The sequence below is a fragment of the Myxocyprinus asiaticus genome, chromosome 3 (genome assembly GCF_019703515.2).
Source record: "Myxocyprinus asiaticus isolate MX2 ecotype Aquarium Trade chromosome 3, UBuf_Myxa_2, whole genome shotgun sequence".
NCBI lineage: Eukaryota > Metazoa > Chordata > Actinopteri > Cypriniformes > Catostomidae > Myxocyprinus > Myxocyprinus asiaticus.
Window position 1 is genome coordinate 23730612 of NC_059346.1, and position 20470 is coordinate 23751081.

General features: G+C 38.1%; 1 protein-coding gene across 1 annotated transcript in view; it reads left to right on the top strand.

Moving 5' to 3' along the window:
• Positions 1–20470, top strand: part of ddx31 (DEAD (Asp-Glu-Ala-Asp) box polypeptide 31) — a 31708-nt gene that overhangs the window by 6485 nt on the left and 4753 nt on the right. Inside the window, exons 14-19 of the mRNA XM_051676118.1 lie at positions 4702–4761; positions 7693–7743; positions 7894–8033; positions 11934–12018; positions 12822–12933; positions 14392–14587. Of these exons, the coding sequence (XP_051532078.1) occupies positions 4702–4761; positions 7693–7743; positions 7894–8033; positions 11934–12018; positions 12822–12933; positions 14392–14587 (644 nt within the window). The remainder of the gene's footprint in view (positions 1–4701; positions 4762–7692; positions 7744–7893; positions 8034–11933; positions 12019–12821; positions 12934–14391; positions 14588–20470) is intronic.

A 20470-nucleotide genomic window follows, 5' to 3' on the forward strand; every position in this document is an offset into this window, starting at 1 on the left:
TGATTACCATCGTGTGACACAGTTTGCACATTAGCCTAAAATGTTCTGCTCTGTGTCAGCTTTTGTGAACCCACACCACAGATGTCGCACCTGTTTTAATAACAAGCTCCTCTTCATTTTGACTTGTTTGGGAGTCGTCCCGTTCTGTGGAGATGTCTTTCTCCATTATGGTTTTTACTGGGTCAAAAATGATTGAGTATGTGAGTGATCACGCTCTGCCCTCTTCAGTCTGTGGAGCACAAATATCTGGAAGCCTGCTGGACTCGTGTGCACTTACGTGCTCCAGAAATAGCGTGTGCCACATTCACGGGAAATACGCAGCATCAGATGAGAAGCATATTTAGTGCTTTTGAATGTCATTGAATTTGCTTTGGCGGCTGCAAATAAAAATGTCATGCAGGAAAAACCCATGTTTCTTCAATTAATTTTTTCTCCCCTTTTCACCCCAATTTGGCATGCCCAATTCCCGATGTGCTCTAAGTCCTCGTGGTGGCGTAGTGACTCGCCTCAATCTGGGTGACGGAGGACGAACCTCAGTTGCCTCTGCGTCTGAGACAGTCAATCCGAGCATCTTATCACGTGGCTTGTTGAGTGCATTACTGCAGAGACCTAGCATGTGTGGAGGCTTCACGCTATTCTACGCGGCATCCATGCACAACTCACCATGCACCCCACCGAGAGCGAGAGCCATATTATAGCGACCACAAGGAGGTTAACCCAATGTGACTCTACCCACCCTAGCAACCGGGCCAATTGGTTGCTTAGGAAGCCTGACAGGAGTCACTCAGCATGTCCTGGATTCGAACTTGTGACTCCAGGTGTGGTAGTCTGCGTCTTTACTTGCTGAGCTACACAGGCCCCCACTGGATGTTTTTTGTATTTGGCACCATTTGGAGTAAATTCTAGAGACTGTTGTGTGTGAAAATCCCAGGAGATCAGCAGTTACAGAAATGCTCAAACCAGCCCATTTGGCACCAACAATCATGCCACGCTCCAAATCACTGAGATCACATTTATTCCCCATTCTGATGGTTGATGTGAACATTAACTGAAGCTCCTGACCCCTATGTGATGAATTTATGCACTGCACTGCTGCCACACGATTGGCTGGTTAGATAATCGCATGGATGATTGCTGGTGCCAGACGGGCTGGTTTGAGTATTTCTGTAACTGCTGATCTCCTGGGATTTTCACACACAACAGTCTCTAGAATTTACTCAGAATGGTGCCAAAAACATCCAGTAAGTGGCAGTTCTATGGATGGAAACGCCTTGTTGATGAGAGAGGTCAACAGAGAATGGCCAGACTGGTTTGAACTGACAAAGTCTACGGTAACTCAGATAACCGCTCTGTACAATTGTGGTGAGAAGAATAGCATCTCAGAATGCTATTCTGAGATATGGGTTGGTGCTGTTTTGGTGGCATGAGGGGGACCTTCACAATATTAGGCAGGTGGTTTTATTGTTGTGGCTGATAGGTGTAATTGGTTCACTGCTTCGAATGTGAAATGAGTAACACCCCTGCCAAGTTGCCAGTAAAAAGTTTTCAGCTTTAAGTTACCACTGATTGTATGATCATTGGCTGAACACACCTGAACATAGTTCTTTCAATATCTGTTTTGTATTTACATGCATTAAAAGCTAGTATGCGATTGCTTGGAGAATATACAGGAAGCACGGCTTCCCTTCAAATTGCACAATGACATGCTTATCAAATTGCATATAGCCTCTCTATAATTCAGATGATAATTGTCCCAACTCAGTATTTAAGGAAACAAAAGTGTGCAACAGCATACAACACTTTCGCGATGTTCGTTCCATTTATATTATCTGCATTATTATGTCCTTCGGAGTTCGCGGACACACAGCCCATAGAGCCCCATTGAAGCCGTGCTGAATTGAGTGAAGCAAAAATTTATGTTCATTGGACAAGAGGCTCTAAACGCATCATTTTGGGTCCTGCCCGGATGCCATGCGTCTCTAGGGGTCTATGGGAGCTTCGTGAGCACTATTTGCATAAGGGAAATTATCTGATTGTTGATTGGACAGTGGGTTTTCAATCAATGGATTTCTATCCCGCCTGGAAGCCCAGCTTCTCTATCTGATTGGTCGAGCTCTCAAACGGCCTGAACCACGTAACAAATGCCCAATCACTGAAACGGTGATGCACGTGAGTGACAGCATTTCGAATGAATACACACACGCTATCATTCAGTAGGTGCAGAGTGATCGTCAGGGCAGAAGAAATTTTTTATTGCAGTTTAACACAATAAATTTAGTGATTATAAATGTACACTTTTACCATTGGCAAATGTATGAATTGTAAATATAAGGTTCTGTATTTTTGGTGTGTTAATTTCGTTCAGTAAGTTCACTAGTACATTTTTTTTTTTTTTTGTGAGTTGGCAACATAGCTGCTTTTGGGTGCAAAATGGCATACACTGCTAATGTTGTTGACTTAATTTTGAAGAAAGCAGTCAAATCAAAATGGACCATTTTGTGCAAAAAAAATAGGAGAACAGACTTCACATTAAAGTTGCCTAACTAGACCAACAAAAAAAACAACAAAGAATAATGAAATAACATAAAAAATTTAAAATATGTGAGAAACTTTTTTTTTCTTTTGAAAACCTCCGTTGTTTTTTCAAAATGATCATATCATAGCTCTATTTAAGCATCCAAAAGCACTAGTAGCATATGACACTAGGTTAGACCATCAGGGTCTGGTTGACCGGTGGGTTACGTTGGCTCTCGGCCAGCTGGCGTACAGGCAACAGCAGCAGTGAGTGCCCTGTGGCAGTGTCAGGGGAACTGCATCCTGCCACTGTCCAGCCTGCATCCGCACCCCCACTCAAATGGAGCTGTCGTAGGTCGCCCATATGGCACTGGAAGAGCAGGGGACTCTGCAGTCTCTATGGTCAGATGTATGTGTGAGCAGGTCTGGGTGTGGTGCTGGCCTGTAGTGTTATGGATGGGTTTGGTAATGGGACAGCACAGGCTGAGCTCTGGACGTCTCCTCCGATGAGGAGAGCTGCAGGAGATGGGCAGCTGTTCCAGCACACAACAGATTGTGCTCTATAGAGAAAGAGAGCAAAATAAAGGAGCTATTGGACATTCTATCTTCAAATGGGCTCTCAACCATGCTTCTGCCTCATGTTTTGTTTTTAATTGCTCTCAGTTAATTGAAGATAGTTCTTCAATGCACCATTTTCAAATTTCTGGGTCTAAAAACACAGAAGTAAACGACAGTATAGGGGGGTAAACTTCTATACCGGTGAATGGGAGACCAGAACAAATATAATTTTTGCCTTCCCATTTGCTCCAAAAGCCAAGGAAAATGCTCAAAGAGCAAAAAAATAAATTAAAAAAAAGGGAACAACAGAGGAAAAAATAGAGAGCTGTGGATTACTGCAGTCCGGAGAGAAAGATTCCAAATTGACTGTAACTCCCTCAGCAGCTGTATTTGAAATCCCATCTCAGCAGTGTTGACTGTTTTTATTCTTAAATAATATTATAAGTTCACATTTAAAAAAAAAAAAAATGGAAGATATAAAAAGAGTGGGCAGTTAAAAAAAAAAATGTAAAAAAAAAAATGAAAGCAGGTTTGGAATGGATAACTGGTTCTTATTCAGAACCTGTTCCATAAAAAAAAAATTAAATACTATAACTGATTTTTATTATGTTTGGTAGTATTAACGATTTTTTAAACATCTACTGTCCTGCATTCTTCAATCTTAACTTCTAATGAACCCGTAATTGTCTTTTAAGAGAGATCATAAAGACGAAAAAAGATGCATTTGCTTTTCTAGATTAAGCACTCGAGTGACAACTAAATTTAGCTACAGTGTGTATGTGACCTATGTCCGTTCTATGGATGGGCATTTTTGTCATTTTGTCTACTCGAGGACTCGAGTAGGGAGGGGACACATAGACATGTACATTTATGTCAGACAGATGTTTTTGGATGCTGCATTGCATGTCGTTGTTGTTCCAGTGTCTCAGATGTTACAAGAAAGTAAAACAAAAATGGAATAATCAAAACAATTATGCCTCATATTTTGCCATTATGTTAAGACTCGCTGGTCAACTCTATGAAAGAATGCTCAGAAAGTGAGTCTCTCTGCTCTTCCTTGCCTGTGGCTTGAACTATTTTTTGTTTTTTTGTTGTTGTTTTAACCACGGTTAGCTTGACTGGAGATGCCATAACCATCATGTTTTTAATATGCAATGTTAAAGGTACTTTTAGCCATTCTGGAACTTCCACCAGACCAGCTGTTGAATAGCCACGGTCCTTCTGAGCATTTCGCAATCCGACCCCGAGTGTTTCGGGGAAGCAGGACACCGTACCAGCATTTATATGAGCATATATGGGCTGCCCTCTTAACACGCACAATGATCGACAGGCAGAAAGTCTTCTGATTGGCTAAACAAAGAATCTGACTGCAGCCATCTTTTAACCCACTGTTTTCCCAGCCTAGGGCTGTTACAGAGACAGGTGTGATATTTCATGGCACCTATTTGGTCATTGCTGCCACTTCCGAGTACTCGTGCCCATTCCTTGTCCATTCTGCATTGACCAGCCAAAAGACTCATCCAGCACTGAATCAGCAGGAATTCTATCTTATTCAAACTAAACTTATCCAAAGTTTGACCTCCGCAGAAACCGTTTCTGTGTGAAACTTACCTGTTTCTCTCCTTTCAGGAGCGCACTGAGGTGTTCCAGGAGTTCTCGCAATGCAAGACTGGCATTCTGCTGTGCACAGTAAGTCATTCAATTTAATGGCATTTGTACTGTAATATAGATGTTGACTATGGTCTAAAGGACACAACCTTCTTTATATGTTAATAAACCATGCTCTCTTAAAGGGATAGTTCACCCAAAAATTAAAATTCTCTCATTTACTCACCCTCATGCCATCCCAGATGTTTATGACTTTTTCTTCAGCTCTGTAGGTCCTTACAATGCAAGTGAATGGTTACCAAAATGTTAAAGCCCCAAATGCACATAGAGCAGCATAAATGTAATCCATATGACTCCAGTGGTTAAATCCAGATCTTCAGACACAATATGATAGGTGTTGATGAGAAACAAATGAATATTAAGTCCTGTTTTACTATCAAGCTCCACTTTCACATTCTTCTTTTGTTTTTGCCAAGTTCCATTCTTTTTGCGTATTGCCACCTACTGGGAAGGGAGGAGAATGTATAGTAAAAAAGGACTTAAATAATGATCTCTTTCTCACCCACAACTATTATATTGCTTCTGAAGATATAAATTAAACCACAGGAGTCTTATGGTGTCTTAATGGATACATATTTAGGATGGCGTGAGGGTAAGTAAATGAGAGAATTGTCATTTTTGGGTGAACTATCCCTTTAAATCTGTAGAATAATAATACTAATAGTAATAAATAATTTTAGTAACATTTAGCTTTTACATTACATTTGCTGCAGGGACAGTCCCCCTGAAGTAACCTGTGGTTAAGTGCCTTGTTCAAGGGCACATTGGTCATGGCTCAAGGCTCACTCCTTGCAGGGCTCGAATCAGCAACCCTCTTGTTACCAGCCCTGAGCTGCTAGTTACCATGGAGCTGTGGGTGCTCTATTGTATTTTAAGCTTGCAGGCATGGCATTATGCCAATCTGAGATGGCACATACCAGCCAGAGCAGCACCTTCACTTCTCTTTATTTTTCTTTCTTCTACTCTCCCAGCTGTGAACTGACTGTCAGTGACTACGTTTAGATGGACACCAGAAATTGGCTTATTTCAAGAAAGCAGTGTACCGGTTTACATGCACTGTATAAGCAGCATACTCTTTACTACCGTATACATGCGGCTCAGTTAGTAAGCAGCTTTCTCCATTGCAACATAATTTCCCTACGGCGCTTGTGTAAATAACAAACGTGGCATCCGATGAAGACTTGGCTATTCTATTCTTCGTTGCATCGCCTTATTTCCAGATATTCCAGAGTTGTTGCTGGTTTTGTTTCCTTAACTTTCCATTGCGACCTGCAGTGGAATTGCACTGTAATAGTGGGGTTTCCCTCATACGTAAAACTCTGGGATTCCCCCAATGTATGAGTGCATATATGCAAACGTAAGGGACTGTCAATATTTTACATTGGTGTCTATAAATGGGTATAGTTTATAGTCTATTTGCTTTTCCCACTGTACTCCCAGAAATGTTTAATTCTTTCCACTTTGACTTGTTGTTTGGCTTAGTCCTATGACGTTTGTTATTCGGTCTGTTTACGCACAAGCGCACTCTTCAAACAAACACCCATCAGAATGCTGCTTATGTGTTTACATGACCACATTAAGCTGCATTCTCGAGGGGAAACCTGGGTGCGTTAAACCGCATTCTCTTAATTCTTTAAGAAATCGGCGTTCTTGTTTACATGATGTTTCAGAATGGCGTTTTCTGCAAAAACCCTGGAATAAACCGCTTTCTTAGGTGCATGTAAACGTGGTCAGTGAGGCAGGGTGTGAGGAGCTGATGTGTCTATTAGCCTTGGTGTAAATGTGTGTCTCTCTAGAATACAGTTGCTACAGCAGCTCTATCCTAACTCTCATCACAGAGATCAAATATATTGCCACCTATGGGTCTACTGATGCATCTCAGTATTCTTTTGTCTTTACTGTCGCATCAGCAAACCCACATTTAAAGGGTTAGTTCACCCAAAAATCATTTAGGTTTAGTTCATCCAAAAATCTTTTACTCACGCTCATGCCATCCCAGATGTGTGTGACTCTTCTGCAGAAAAAAAAAACAAAGATTTTTAGAAGAATATCACAGCTCTATATGTCCATACGATGCAAGTGAATGGTGACCAGATCTCCAAAAGCTCCAAAAAGCATATAAAGTCATAAAAGTACTCCATAAGACTCTAGTGGTTTTTTCAGTGTCTTCTGAAGCGATCCATTTAGTTTTGGGCGAGAACAGACCAAAATGTAACTCCTTTTTCATGGTACATCTTGCCATTGTAGTCTCTAGGCACAATCATGATTTCAAGCTCGATTACACTTCTTAGAGCTTGACGCATGCGCAGAGCGCTAGATGGTGCTATATTAAGTGTAATTGAGCTTGAAATCATGATTGCCAATGAGACTGCTATCAAGATGTACAGTGAAAGGAGTTCAATTTTGGTCTGTTCTCACTCAAAACCAACTGGATAGTTTCAGAAGACATTGATTAAACCACTGGAGTCTGATGGATTACTTTTATGCTGACTTTTTCTCCTTTTTGTAGGTTTTGGTCACCATTCATTGTATGGTCTTACAGAGCTGAGATAATCTTCTAAAAATCTTTGTGTTCTGCAGAAGAAAAAGTCATACACATCTGGGATGACATGAGTGTGTGTTAATAATGAGAGAATTTTTATTTTTGGGTGAACTTTCCCTTTAATTGAGACCCCTTTGAAATATAAATGGTTGTTGAATGACTCACTGATTTAATAATTTGCTCAAATCAATGAATACATAAGTTTTAGAGAGAGGTGTCATTTTCCTCCATCCTGTCACTCTGCAGAAGGTATCCCAGAGTAAATGAGCAGTTCTTATCCTGCTGACAGCTTGGCATAGCCTTGTGCTGGTCTCCATCTGTACCAGCTGCAGAGCTGCAGACTGCAGACACCTCATAAAAAGAGTTTTTATGTAGTTTTAAATCATTAAATGTTTTTATTTTGCCCCAAGGATGTGGCTGCACGTGGATTGGATCTGACTCATGTTACGTGGATTGTACAGGTTAGATTTCTTTACGTGTATAATCTCTGAAATAATTAGCATAATTTGCTGTGTGCAATGAACAATTTAGGTTGCTGTGATTACATTGCTATTTTATTATTTTTACCACTTTACGGTCACAGTAATATGATGAGAGTTTTCCTGTTGCAGTATAACCCTCCCATCACTGCTGCGGAATACGTTCATCGTGTGGGGCGCACCGCACGGATTGGAGCTCAAGGCAGCAGTCTGCTTTTCCTCACCCCCTCTGAGACCGCCTTTGTGGATGTGCTGGCCAGTCATAACATCAGGTTTGCTGACTGACACCTCATCTATATCAGATTTACTTATCATATTGATGCACTCAGACACACCAGTAAAGGAGTTACTTGGTGCAGGCCCAGACTGGTGAATACAGACTGATGATAATGACAGATCACTGACTACATTATGATTTAAGGTGGTCAAACTGGTCTTTGTCCCTGTTCCAAAGCTGTCAGTATGACAGTGGGTAGAGGAGTGGTGAACTGATAAATCTTTGCTGATGTCTACACTGGAAGCCAGTGAAGTAAAAACACTCTCTCAGCCTCTCTGCATGAGAGGAGAAGCAACACAGACTTGAATGAATATGTTCTGCTGGCACAAAGGTTATGAAATTGGCTCACATTACTGTTCACAGTGCTAAAAAGGCTGACAGGAGATTGGTGGGGCTAGCAGATAGTTTTAGATACTATTCAAAAACCTTGAAACATTAAAGGAATAATTTACCCAAAAATTAAAATTGTCATAATTTACTCATCCTCATCCAAACCCTTATGACTTTCTTATGCAGGACACAAATGAAGATGTTTAAATTAATAATGTTAATGTTTTACTGAATATTGCAAGCTTTCTTTTCAATACAAGTGGTTATTGCCTCAATTTAAAGGCTTTTAAAGCACCCAGAAGTATCATAAAATTTGTCTATGCTACTCGTGCATCATAATCTAAATCTTCTGAAGGCATATGATATGATAGGTTTTTGTGAGAAACAACCTGCAATGTAAGTACTTTGCAGTGAAAAATCTATAGTAATATCATGAGTGGTATGAGAGAATCTTGTTTAACCCTTTAAGCTCTGAAGGTGTTTTTAAAGATTTCCTGTTTCAGTGGCATGCCCAACATTAAAGGCAAAAAATAAATAAATGAGGGTTCATTGTTTGGTATCATTTTAAAGAAAACTTTTAAACTTTTTTTAATGATTGTGACTAATTATGAGACTCATAAGCTTAAGAAACTGAAAAATCACACAAAGTTGAGAGAAATTTTATTTATTTGTGATTTTACATTATACTTCAGGGTTCAAATAAGGTAGCTTAAAAAAAAAACTGCTTTTGTTGTGTTCCCAATCATGTCACCTGTGACTGAGTAAAATTGTGTTGATATGAAAAAAAAAAAAGGCATGGCATTATAAAGCAAACAAAAGTTGTAGAATTACAAATATAATTTATCCTAGTGTCCAAAAATATCTCCAAGTGTCAAAAACCTATCCAAACAAATAAAACATAATTATACAGAAGAACTAATTACACATGCAATGGACTAAAGGTATGCTCTATCTCCAAAGCATGCAGGTATGAGTAACGTGATCTCATTCAGTTCCATTCTGTGTCATTTGAGCCATCAAGTCTGTGTTATGTACTTGGCGTCATCTACTGGTGGTCATTAGACTTGCCACGATATCATAATTTTCACACCAATGCGGTGTTCACGTTCAAACTGACTAACACCGATATTACTGCTGGTTGGATGGTAAGTGGTACTATGGGGTAATTTTCATTAAGCAATAGCCTACACAATAACGCAAGGCAGCTTGATTTCAAACTTTAAACTTTTATTTTTTTATTTATTTAAACTAAAATTTTAAATAAAACTGAAAAAATGAAGTGCAATTAAAATGTGTGTTGAAAAGATGGCTTTTCAACAGTTGTGAAGGGCAACATCTCTTTGGCAACCTACTTCATCCGTGCTATCTCTCCATCATGGGTTACTGGTCGGATATTTTGTTGTCCGGGCAAATACATCACTTATTGTGGACTGTTGCAGTTTAATATTGGTGTTTTATTACTTTTCATCCCAGGATTGCTATTTGCATTGAAAATTAAATTCATTTATTTAAAAACAAAATTAAACCAAAGACTTTTCTAAATTCAAATTGCACTTCAAATGAATCAAAAAAGCAATTAAAATAACGAAGTGGTCAAAAAAAAAAAATATATATGACCACCTTTCCATTTACTGTCAGGCAAGTATCTGTCTATGGCAACAGGTGGAAATTGACTAATACAAATTAAGATCTAAAAATAATTCTAAATGTAAACTAATTATAATGATGATAATCACTGAAATATAAATCATGGTTCGAGGTGAAAGTGTTTTTGTATTATTTTATGATTTAATCACAGATGTATAGGTTATATATATAGTGACCCTGCAGAGTTGCGCTTACAACAAGCTGCTCTGTGGAAATAAAGCGAACTGAACTCAGAGCACCTCCTGAGCTGAGATGGTTTGAGGTCATTTGCAGTAAGAGTGAGAACCCTTTACATACACGTGTTCCATGAGACTACGCACCTCCGAACAAACAGCGCATCAGACATGCACATAGATGGCGTTTCTGTCATCTGTTCTTAAAAATATAATAAAGTGTGTTTCTTCAGGCGCGTGTCTGTGTGTCTTGCAGCATTTCTTGTGTCATTTCGAATCCAAGATGTCTTACAGTTACCCACCAAGCACATTGTACATCTTCTACCAGTGTGCATACTTTGCTGCCTGGGTATTTTGATATATTGGTAAAGAACATCTGGCTTTCAATGCGTTATTTAGGTTCATTAATCATGGGTCGCAAACTCTTCATTAGGCAACTATTCTTTATTTAAGGCTATTGTATTGATATTGGAAGTTCCATTCATAATGTTTCCCCCTTTTACCCGGTATAAAATGTCACACCGGTGTTATCCCTTGTGACAAGTAAAACCAGTAACACCGTACACCGTGGCAACCCAAGTGACCATATGTTATTAGAGTGAACAGTCCTCTCTTCCCATATTTGGATGACTTCCACCTCTGGTTGCAGCTATCTGAATCATAATACAATTGTTTTAGTGTTCCATGATGCTGGACAACTTACTACATAATTTCCGATGAAGTCATTTTATCCAGGAAAGCTAACTTATTTGTAGCCAGATAGCACATTATGTACTGTGTGCACATTGTGCTTCGTGTGGATTATCTAATGATCTATGCATCCAGTGAGATTGTGTGTGTGGGCTCGTTTAATGGAAATACCCTCCTCTAAGTAATGGTATGTGATATTTTATGTTCTGTTTATTTTTCGTGAAGTTATAAGCAAAAAAGCAGCTTATAAGCAACACCTGTTTAAATGTAACATGTATGTCAAAGACATGCACTTAGATATTACTTGCTATAATACAAATAGTCTGGTTGTATTCTACTCTTTGAGAGCTTTCCAACGACATATGATACATGGCTATTTGATCAGTTTGATGTTTTTATCAGTGACAATAATATGTAAAGTGCAAAATTATTGATAAATTATAATTAAACACTTCTGATTTGTCTGCAAATTTCAAAGCACTTGTTCAGTTTTGGTCATAATGCCTACATGCATTGTAAATTAGAGCTACTCTTTAAAGCGATACCTTTTTTGTGTTGGTCAAGACTAGTTATTAATATTTTGATAATTATTTTCTTCTCGACGGGCGCTCCCATCCGAGCTTAAAGGGTTAATTGATAAATGCCACTGGTGGTGAGTCGATTATGACAGAATTTTTATTTTTGGGTGAACTAGTGCTTTAAATCACACTTAAAATGTAGGAATAAAAATTCATTAGATAACTACTGTATGTCCAATTAAGTGGCATCTGCAAACAGATGATGCTAGAGAACTAACAAGACAGTTCACAGAACTAACTTCACTTCTGAGCCATTTTTGCAATCGCTTTTACTTTTTTATAGTGTCAGTGTTATTTTAAGTGGATGTATCAAGTTAGATTGGACAATCTATCTATATTACAAATGAACATAAAACTCACAAGATTTATTTTTTGTCATTTTCTTGAAGCTGTTTTACAGTGTACAGTGTCAGAGATGGGTGGCTTTATGGTATTATACACTTTATTTTTAACCCAAACCATTTCTCTCTTTCTCAGTCTGTCTGAGATGAAGATGTCGGACATTTTATCCACTCTGATGCAGGACGAGCGCTTCAAAGGCAGAGGCAAATGGGACAGTAAGGTAACGCCACTTCTATTTGTGGGTTTCCTTTTCTTGTTGATTTTGTTGTATAATTAATATTAACAACATAATAGACCACAACAGCTCTGCTAGGTTGCATTTACACTGCAATGCCTAATGCACAGCTGCAATATTTTAACACATTTAAACATAAATACCCATGTAAATGTTTGAAAGCAGCCGCCTGTCAGTTAGACAGTCTGCATCTACCGAATTGAGTTGGTAATACTGATACTGTAGAGAAACTTGTACTGTTCTTTTTTATATATATTTGTGTCGACTTGGTACCAAAGGAACTGTACTTTTGACATCACTAGTTTGGCTGCAACCGTTATTGCTGAACTTTATGATTTTGGCTGAAGATCACATGTGGTTGAAGAAACAGTTCTAGAGAACAGCTGTGGGAGAAGAATGGATTTCTCGTTATCTCCTTCCCACTCACTCCCTCCCTCCTCCTCAACAATGAGAGCCCTCAGACAACAATGAGTGAATGTTTCTGCCAGCTCTCAGTTAGTCTTAATCCTGATTTAATGTCCTTTTCCCTCTCAGCACCAATCGGCTGGTTGTAATCCTCACCCATGCCCCCCCCCTCCATTGTTATCAGCCTCATTTGGGAGGTCAGAGGTCATTGAATGGGAGGGGTGGTGTCATTAATGTGTACACCAATAACATTTATGTGACGCTCTTGTTTTTATTATTGCCATTTAATATGACAAAATATAGTATTATGTTTGGAATACATTCCATTTGCATATATTTTAATTTTATCTTTAACTTGTGTCTCTTTGTATGCCACTCTGTAGAGATCAGCCACTGCCTTTGAACAAGAGGTGCGGGAGAGAGCCACCATTCTACAGACTGACTTTGAGAATTATGTTCATGCCAATAATGAGTCACTGCAAACAGCTAAGAGTGGTAAGTTCATGCCACACTTACTGTGTTAAATTGATAGTTTATCTTACAGTGTTTTAGCCGGGCTATTATTTAGTTATTGTGGATCAATTCACAAATTATATTTTGAATTTTAATTTAATCATTAAGTCTGTATATTGAAAAAGCATACGCAGTACAAAACAAGACAAGTGGAATGCTATGTGCAACCAGTGTTAATCTCGTCAACCCAATGATAACAAATACGAGACGAAAAAGACACGTCATGACAATAATTAAATGATTTCATTAAAGCATACTGTTGACGGAAATATGACGAGAAATAAAATAACACTGCAAGATATTAACACTGCAAGAAATAAACATCTAGATAATCATCTGATTATAGAAGAAGATATTAGATATGGATTCATCTAATCCAATAATTCAGCATGCTGAGTGTTTCCCCACTTGAGCTGCATGAGTTGAATGCGCTGTACACTGGTAAAATGAACTGCTTTAAAATGGGTTCATTTTAAAATTAAGAAAATGTTTTGTATTCTTTTTTTTTTTATTTTATTTATTTATTTTTTTTATAAATGTTTTAATATTTGGTGAAAGTTTGGTCTGTTACAGTTTGACATGTTTTTGTAATGCTGCAAATTATCATCAACTAAAGATATTATTTTCAAGTAAAACTGACAAAAATGACTGAATATGACAAATAAAATTTGTCAAAAGACAAAAAAACTTGATAAAAACTAACACTGTGTGCAACACTGCAAAAATGGCATGAAGCACACATTTTAGTGGTATTCATTCCACAAAAAATTGCACTTACATTGTGTAAACTAGCATACATAAGAGACTGCAAGGGAAGTTTGACAGCCATATGGAAAAAAAAACTGAACTAGCTTTATTTTACAGCATCTTAAAGAAAAACTACCAGCCAACATTGTGCATCATGATTTCTATATTTAAATGGAAGAAATGTATTTATATTGGAATAGGACAATAGGACGACACAATGTATAATCGTTCTCACAGCCACAGAAAACAAGACTAATGCTGATTGACAACACATTTAAAGTTGTCTAATGCAGCATTTAATTTATCGTAACTTGCCAATGAGCCACCTCAATTCATCAAACATTTGTGCCCATGAGCTGTTTTTAAGATGCATTGAGAATTGTTTTGGAATCAGATCATGACTCTCTGAATCAAAATGGATTCAAAGTTTTTTGCCACTATAAAGAAGAGATAAATGACTAGTAATCATTTAACTACAGTGAGCTAAGAGAATCCTCACAGGTCCAAACACTCAGGATGATAGTGTTTGTTTTTTGTTTTTTCATTTAACATTTCACAAAGAAGCTAAAAATTTATGAAAACTGTTGTTAAAAAAATATATATGTTTAAGAGTCTTTGATCTTTATTGCTAGAGAAACTCTTTAAATTGCTTGATTTAATTTCTCTGCTCCAAACGTTTTTTTGGTTCTTTAGCACTGCAGTCTTTCCTGAGAGCATACACCACCTACCCCTCCAGTCTGAAACACATCTTCCACATCCGCAGCCTGCACCTGGGCCACGCTGCTAAGAGCTTTGGCCTGAGGGACGCACCCCAGGGCCTGGCCAGCTCCATCACCACTAATCCTGCCAACAGCAAAGACAAGAAGAAAGGCAAAGACAAGGCAAAGCGGTACAGAAAGTTTTCAAAACATTTGACAGTGATTTATGATCTGAAGATGCAGCATCTGCATGTGTGCCCAAAGATTGTGATGCCAGATTGTGTGATCTCGTTCTGTTTTTGGATCAGTTTAAAATTGTAGGGCTTCTATATCGTTTTATTTGATCTTCTTTTTCTTGACTTTTCACTACTTTTTCCAACATTTCACTTTTAACACTTTACAAATTTGTTCAGTTAAAGTTGAGGCATTCTCATTAAGTGAATATTTGAAATGTGATTTGTAAGCAGAGGTGAGAATTGATTTCAAACCATAGTAGCATAAATGCATACAATGGTGGCACAATAAAGATGGAGTAAGACTCTAAATTTGAAAATGCTAACAAGAGTTCCCTCGCGTCCTGGAAAACCTGGAATTTTGCAATGCAGTTTTCCAGTCATGGAAAATGAAAACATTTCCTAAATGTCCTGGAAAATAATTATTTGTCCTGGAAAATACTTTAGTATAATAAAACTGTCTGACTGTGCCTCTAACAAGGTTTTTGTTACTAGAGCCTGACCAATATGGGATTTTTGAGACCGATACCGATTTTAGAGGGAAAATTCGCCGATTACCGATATGGTGACCAATATAGCTCATTTTTGAGCTGGAATGAAAACAGACCTTTTCTATGTGGATTTTTCACCGATTTTGCACCAATATGACTGTGCAAAGGTACTCAGAAGGCTGCTTTCTTGAACAGATATTTTTATCAAAGAACATTTGACATTATTATTATACATTGTCAACAAATTCTAGAAATGAACACTGAGAAAATAAAGAATAAATAAAAATACAACAAATAGCTTAATAAACATCAGTACTGTTAGTATGATGTTACTAACTAGCATTTATTTAAATGCTGGCCATTTAAATAAAGAATAAATAAAATAAAATAAAAATCAGTACTATATGTTTAGTATGTCAGTTGCCCACCATTAAAATAAAGAATAAATACAAATAAAACAAATAGCTTAATAAACATCAGTACTGTATGTTTAGTATAAGTCAATTGCTGACCATTTAAATAAAGAATAAATAAAAATACAATAGCTAAATAAAAATCAGTACTGTATGTTTAGTATGTCAGTTGCCCACCATTAAAATAAAGAATAAATCTGGAAATCTTTAAATAAAGTCTGGAAAACCAGACTTTTAAATAATAAATTTTAATAAATGCAATGACTGGAATTGTTCGGCTGAAGTGGGTACCAAACTGTACCAAATCCTGAACAAAACAGTTTGGTGAATACATGTTTACACGCTGACAAGGTATGAAAGTAGCTACGTGATTAGCTAGGTAGCTATTAGCTCATTGTCACAGAGAGCAAAAGTTGGACTTTACTTTCCAGCATTGTGTCTCACCAACTAGGTAACAGCGAAGTATGAAATCAACACTCACCACACACAATCCACCACCGCACCGTTGTCTGCTGAGCTGCAAAAAGATGCTCTGATGTTTACCTTTCAATCTGCTTCATTACTTACTGCACTGATAAACTATAGCTGGCTAACATAACAAACAGATGTGAGCAGCATGAGTGACATGGTTGTCAGGGACAGGGTTAACATTATATTAGTTATATAAAATGATGGGGTCATTTTTTTGTATGTATTTCCAGTATGTATTTCACAAACTAGTTAGCAATTTAACAAGAAGAGACCGCTCAAATCCACACCTTTTAACTCCGCCCTGTCTGCAGAGCCACCGTCAGCTCTGTAAACAATGGAGTTGGAGCGCGCTCTGCTGGACAAACTACGCTATGACACCAAATCTAAAGCATTGTTTTCTGCATTATATTTTCATATCGGTAAAATATACGGCGATACCGATATATCGGTGAAAGGCTAATATCGGCCGACCGATATATCGGTCAGGCACTGTTTGTTACCATGTACAAAAACATGGTAATGATCGGGATTCGGGATAGGTGTCGAATACACAAATTCATATTGCTTTCTCACTGCTGGTGGCTGTGCGTTGTTAAGCAACATCAACGGTTGATTGTCATGAACGAAGACCTGTCAGGTATATTCTCTGCACATCTGCTGTCATCTCTGCTTTGTTCTGACAAAATAGTTTAAGTATTGATAAAATGCAAAATATGATTTTTTCGTTCTATCATTGCTGTTGTGTTGACGACAAAACTATTTGAGTTGTAAACTTTAGACAATGACGACGGTCGAAACGGGTTAAAAAAAATAAATAATTCACAACCCGAAGTGTTAGCATGGTGATGCAGCCTTTACACATGTGAATTAATTTTCAATAATTCAATGATCGGGGTCCGCTTATACTGCAGTTACCACATTTCCACGATATGGAAAACGAGGACAGAATCACTGAAAAAATAGTATTAGCTATAAAACACAGTATGTCATGAAACTTGACATAACTGGGATGAAAATTAATGTTTGAATGCATAATTAATCAAAGTAAAATCACAGTATGTTCTAGTGTGATTATTAAAGTGCAAAAGTGTGATTTTATTAAATAAGCTGCATGTGCTGCATGCTTCAAAATGAATGTTTGAAGCCCGCCACTCAAACATTGACAACACAGAGTCATGGGCATCACGCACACTCTGAGTGTGTAGTAGATGCAGGGCTGTACAGTGCGACAGTTTTGCTCGCATTTGCGATAAAAAATATAATGTGCGAATAGCAATTTTAATTTGCACGTGTGCGACAATTTTGAGCTCTTGGAAAATACACAAATGACTCCTATTAATAGCGTTGCAATGAAGAACACGTAAAATAAGTCTGATGTCTACTTTGCTATTGCGAAATCTCAAACTCGAACTTCATCACATGGCCATGGATGCATTTTCAGGGTCAAGGTAATGTTCTCTTTGTGCTTTTTAATTAATTAAATAATTATATTGTCACAGTTTTGATAATAAAATGTAATTAAACTGTTGATTGCAGAATTAAGAAAAAAAAAATAACCATCCAACAACCACAATGGTCATCATTACCTCTCATCTGTTTTTGCTTAAATATAATACCCTATGGGTGCATAAAATATCCTGGAAAACTGTGCCATGAAAAGAGTGGGAACCCTGATTAACATGCTTTTAATATAGCTTTTTTTAACATTTAGCATATATCTAGTCGCGTCATGAAGAAAAGGGGAGAGTAGTGCCTTCAGGCCATTTCATAGGGCATTGTTTTCCTGTACTCTAACATCACGTCCTGACCAGGTGCAACGTGTCGAGATTCCAGTGATAAACAATTTTCCTGTTCACACTGATGCAAAACTACTGCATGAAGTGGCACAATCACAGCCAATACATTTTTTGGATGTTTAATATAGTTTTATAGTGTAGAGTGGGATTTTGGACCAATAAGATTTCATTACCAAGCGTGATGCTGCTGGAACTGAAACCAAGCGACCTGCTGTCCCTGCATTTGCTAGCATTGCTGTGTTGGAGAAAAGCCCACCGCTCTTGGCAGCTGTGAGTCTTTCTCTGTAGCAGAGCTTGACAGGTTCAAAGAGGACTAGTCAAGTCCTGCCTTTACCAGCTGCATGTCTTACCTTTCACCTTTGGCAGCATCGTACTTGCCTTTGTCCCCCAACAGCCCTTGATGGTATGATGCTAATAGCACAGAAGCTACTTTCTATACAAACCATAGTCTGATCCTACAAAGGAGTTTACTTAAAAGTATAGTTCAACCAAAAATTAATAATGTCATAATTTATTCACCCTCATGTTCTTCCAAACCCATATTACATTCATTTCTTCATGGAACACAAAAGGAAATGTGAGGTAGACAGCCTTAGTCACCATTCACTTTCGTTGCATTTATTTATTTATTTTTTCATATGTAAGCGAATGGTGATTGAGGCTAACAAAATGTCTAATCTCTTTTGTGTTCCACAGAATTAAGTCATACAGGTTTGGATCCACGTGAGGGTAATGTGACAGAATTTGTATTTTTGGGTCATCTCCCACAGGATGGAAACTGGCGCTGCAAGCGTGGCCTTCTGGTTAGCAAAGGCCATGTCCAGACAAGCCCTCCAGTTTGTGTGTGTGTGTTGGTGAGTGGTCAGCTTATCTGCAAAACACTTTATTAAGCTGAGCCAAGACCAAACACAGCCCAAAATGTTTGTCACATAGTGAGGTTTATCGCTATCAGAGTGTGCATGTATGTGGTTATTTAAATAAAGAATATTCACATATGAGCCTCTCGTTTGGTGTTTAGCATGTTTCATTGGTGACCCACGCATACTGATCACAGTTCCCTTGTCAAACCATAACATCATTTGAAAATGTCTGTCTTTGTAACTGTATTCGGCTGCATTTTACCACTTTCTCTTTCATCCTGTCTTAAGTTCTTACATGTGCCTCTGAGATAAAGGCCCCTGTGTTCTGTCTATCTAGCGTAAAGGGAGTGTCAGATGTGGTTTGGTAAAATCTGATGTTGAAGTTGCTTAACTTGAGGTTGGTAGCACATGAAATTTAATTGAGAGCTGTGTAGCTTTTTATATTTCTTGTTTCATAGTGACAAACAAACTCCCAAGCTGAGTTATTCTTTACAGGAGAAAACAGGACTCCATTGTGGGATGGCTCTCTATGTTCTAATGCTCTGTGGTCTTTATATGTAGAAATAGTCCCATTTCCCTCCACTGGTTGAAAAGCTTTGTCTACATTTTATATTAAAGGGATGATTCAACCAAAAATGAAATTTCTGTCACTATTTATTCACCCTCATGTTCTTCTAAACCTGTATAACTTTCTAATAGCCACAGTCACCATTCTCTTTCATTGCATGCTTTTTTCCATGCAATGAATGTGAATGGTAACTGAGGCTAACATTCTGTCTAACATCTCCTTTTTGTGTTCCACAGAAGAAAGAAAGGGTTTAGAACAACATGGGGATAAATAATGACAGAAATTACATTTTTGGGTGGTGAACTAACACTTTGTGTTTTCTGTCTTTATGTAAATGACAACTTTATGGTAGTGTCGAAATTTAACTCTACTGTTGTGCCACGTGCTGGCTCAGCCACTATAGAAAGAAGCATGTGTCTAACCACTATTAATTGGGAGAGTGACCTGCAGCAGGACCTGTGAATGAAACCCATGGAGCAGCACAATAGGTCAGTCCCTGAGGATATGCCCCCAGAGCACCCATAACGCGCACACACTCGCTCTCTGCTGCCCAGACAACAGACAACACCCGTAATGAATTGTCAGCCATCATAGCTGACAGGTGACATCTATATTTACCAACCGTTGCTTTCAGAATATTCATGCTACAATATGTCGATGTGATTTAAGTGGTCAGTGTTTTGGCCCTGTTAACATTTACCATTCTGAGCGCGCGTGTGTGTGTGTGTGTGTGTGTGTGTGTGTGTGTGTGTGTGTGTGTGTGTGTGTGTGTGCGAGAGAGACATTGCTGTGTTGTGTTGTGCTGCGCCTTACTGTCTCACTTGAGTCTAGCCATCCTGTCAGGAGAGATTTCATTACAGCAGGTTGTGGTATACACTGTCCATGTCCAGACAAGATTTCTCTAATGAGCAGATCACACCAATATAATCATCCACACACATTTATAGACACTTGAGTGAACCAACAAAGACCTCTGGTACACAGGAGAGAAGCAATTACAGGTAATCTCACTGAGACGGCACCCAAAAATATACTCGTGAATTCCTACCAGATTCTAATTTTATTCTATTTTTTGATTTGCTGGATATTATTTAAAGTAGCCTATAAACAGTACAAAGGGTGTCTGGAGTTCCTTAAAACTAAAATCTTAAATTCATTTTCAATGAATTTATAATCATAAAACTTGACATCTGCAGTCTCCTTGGCATGTTTATGAGAGAAGCTCTTTCACACACTTCCACC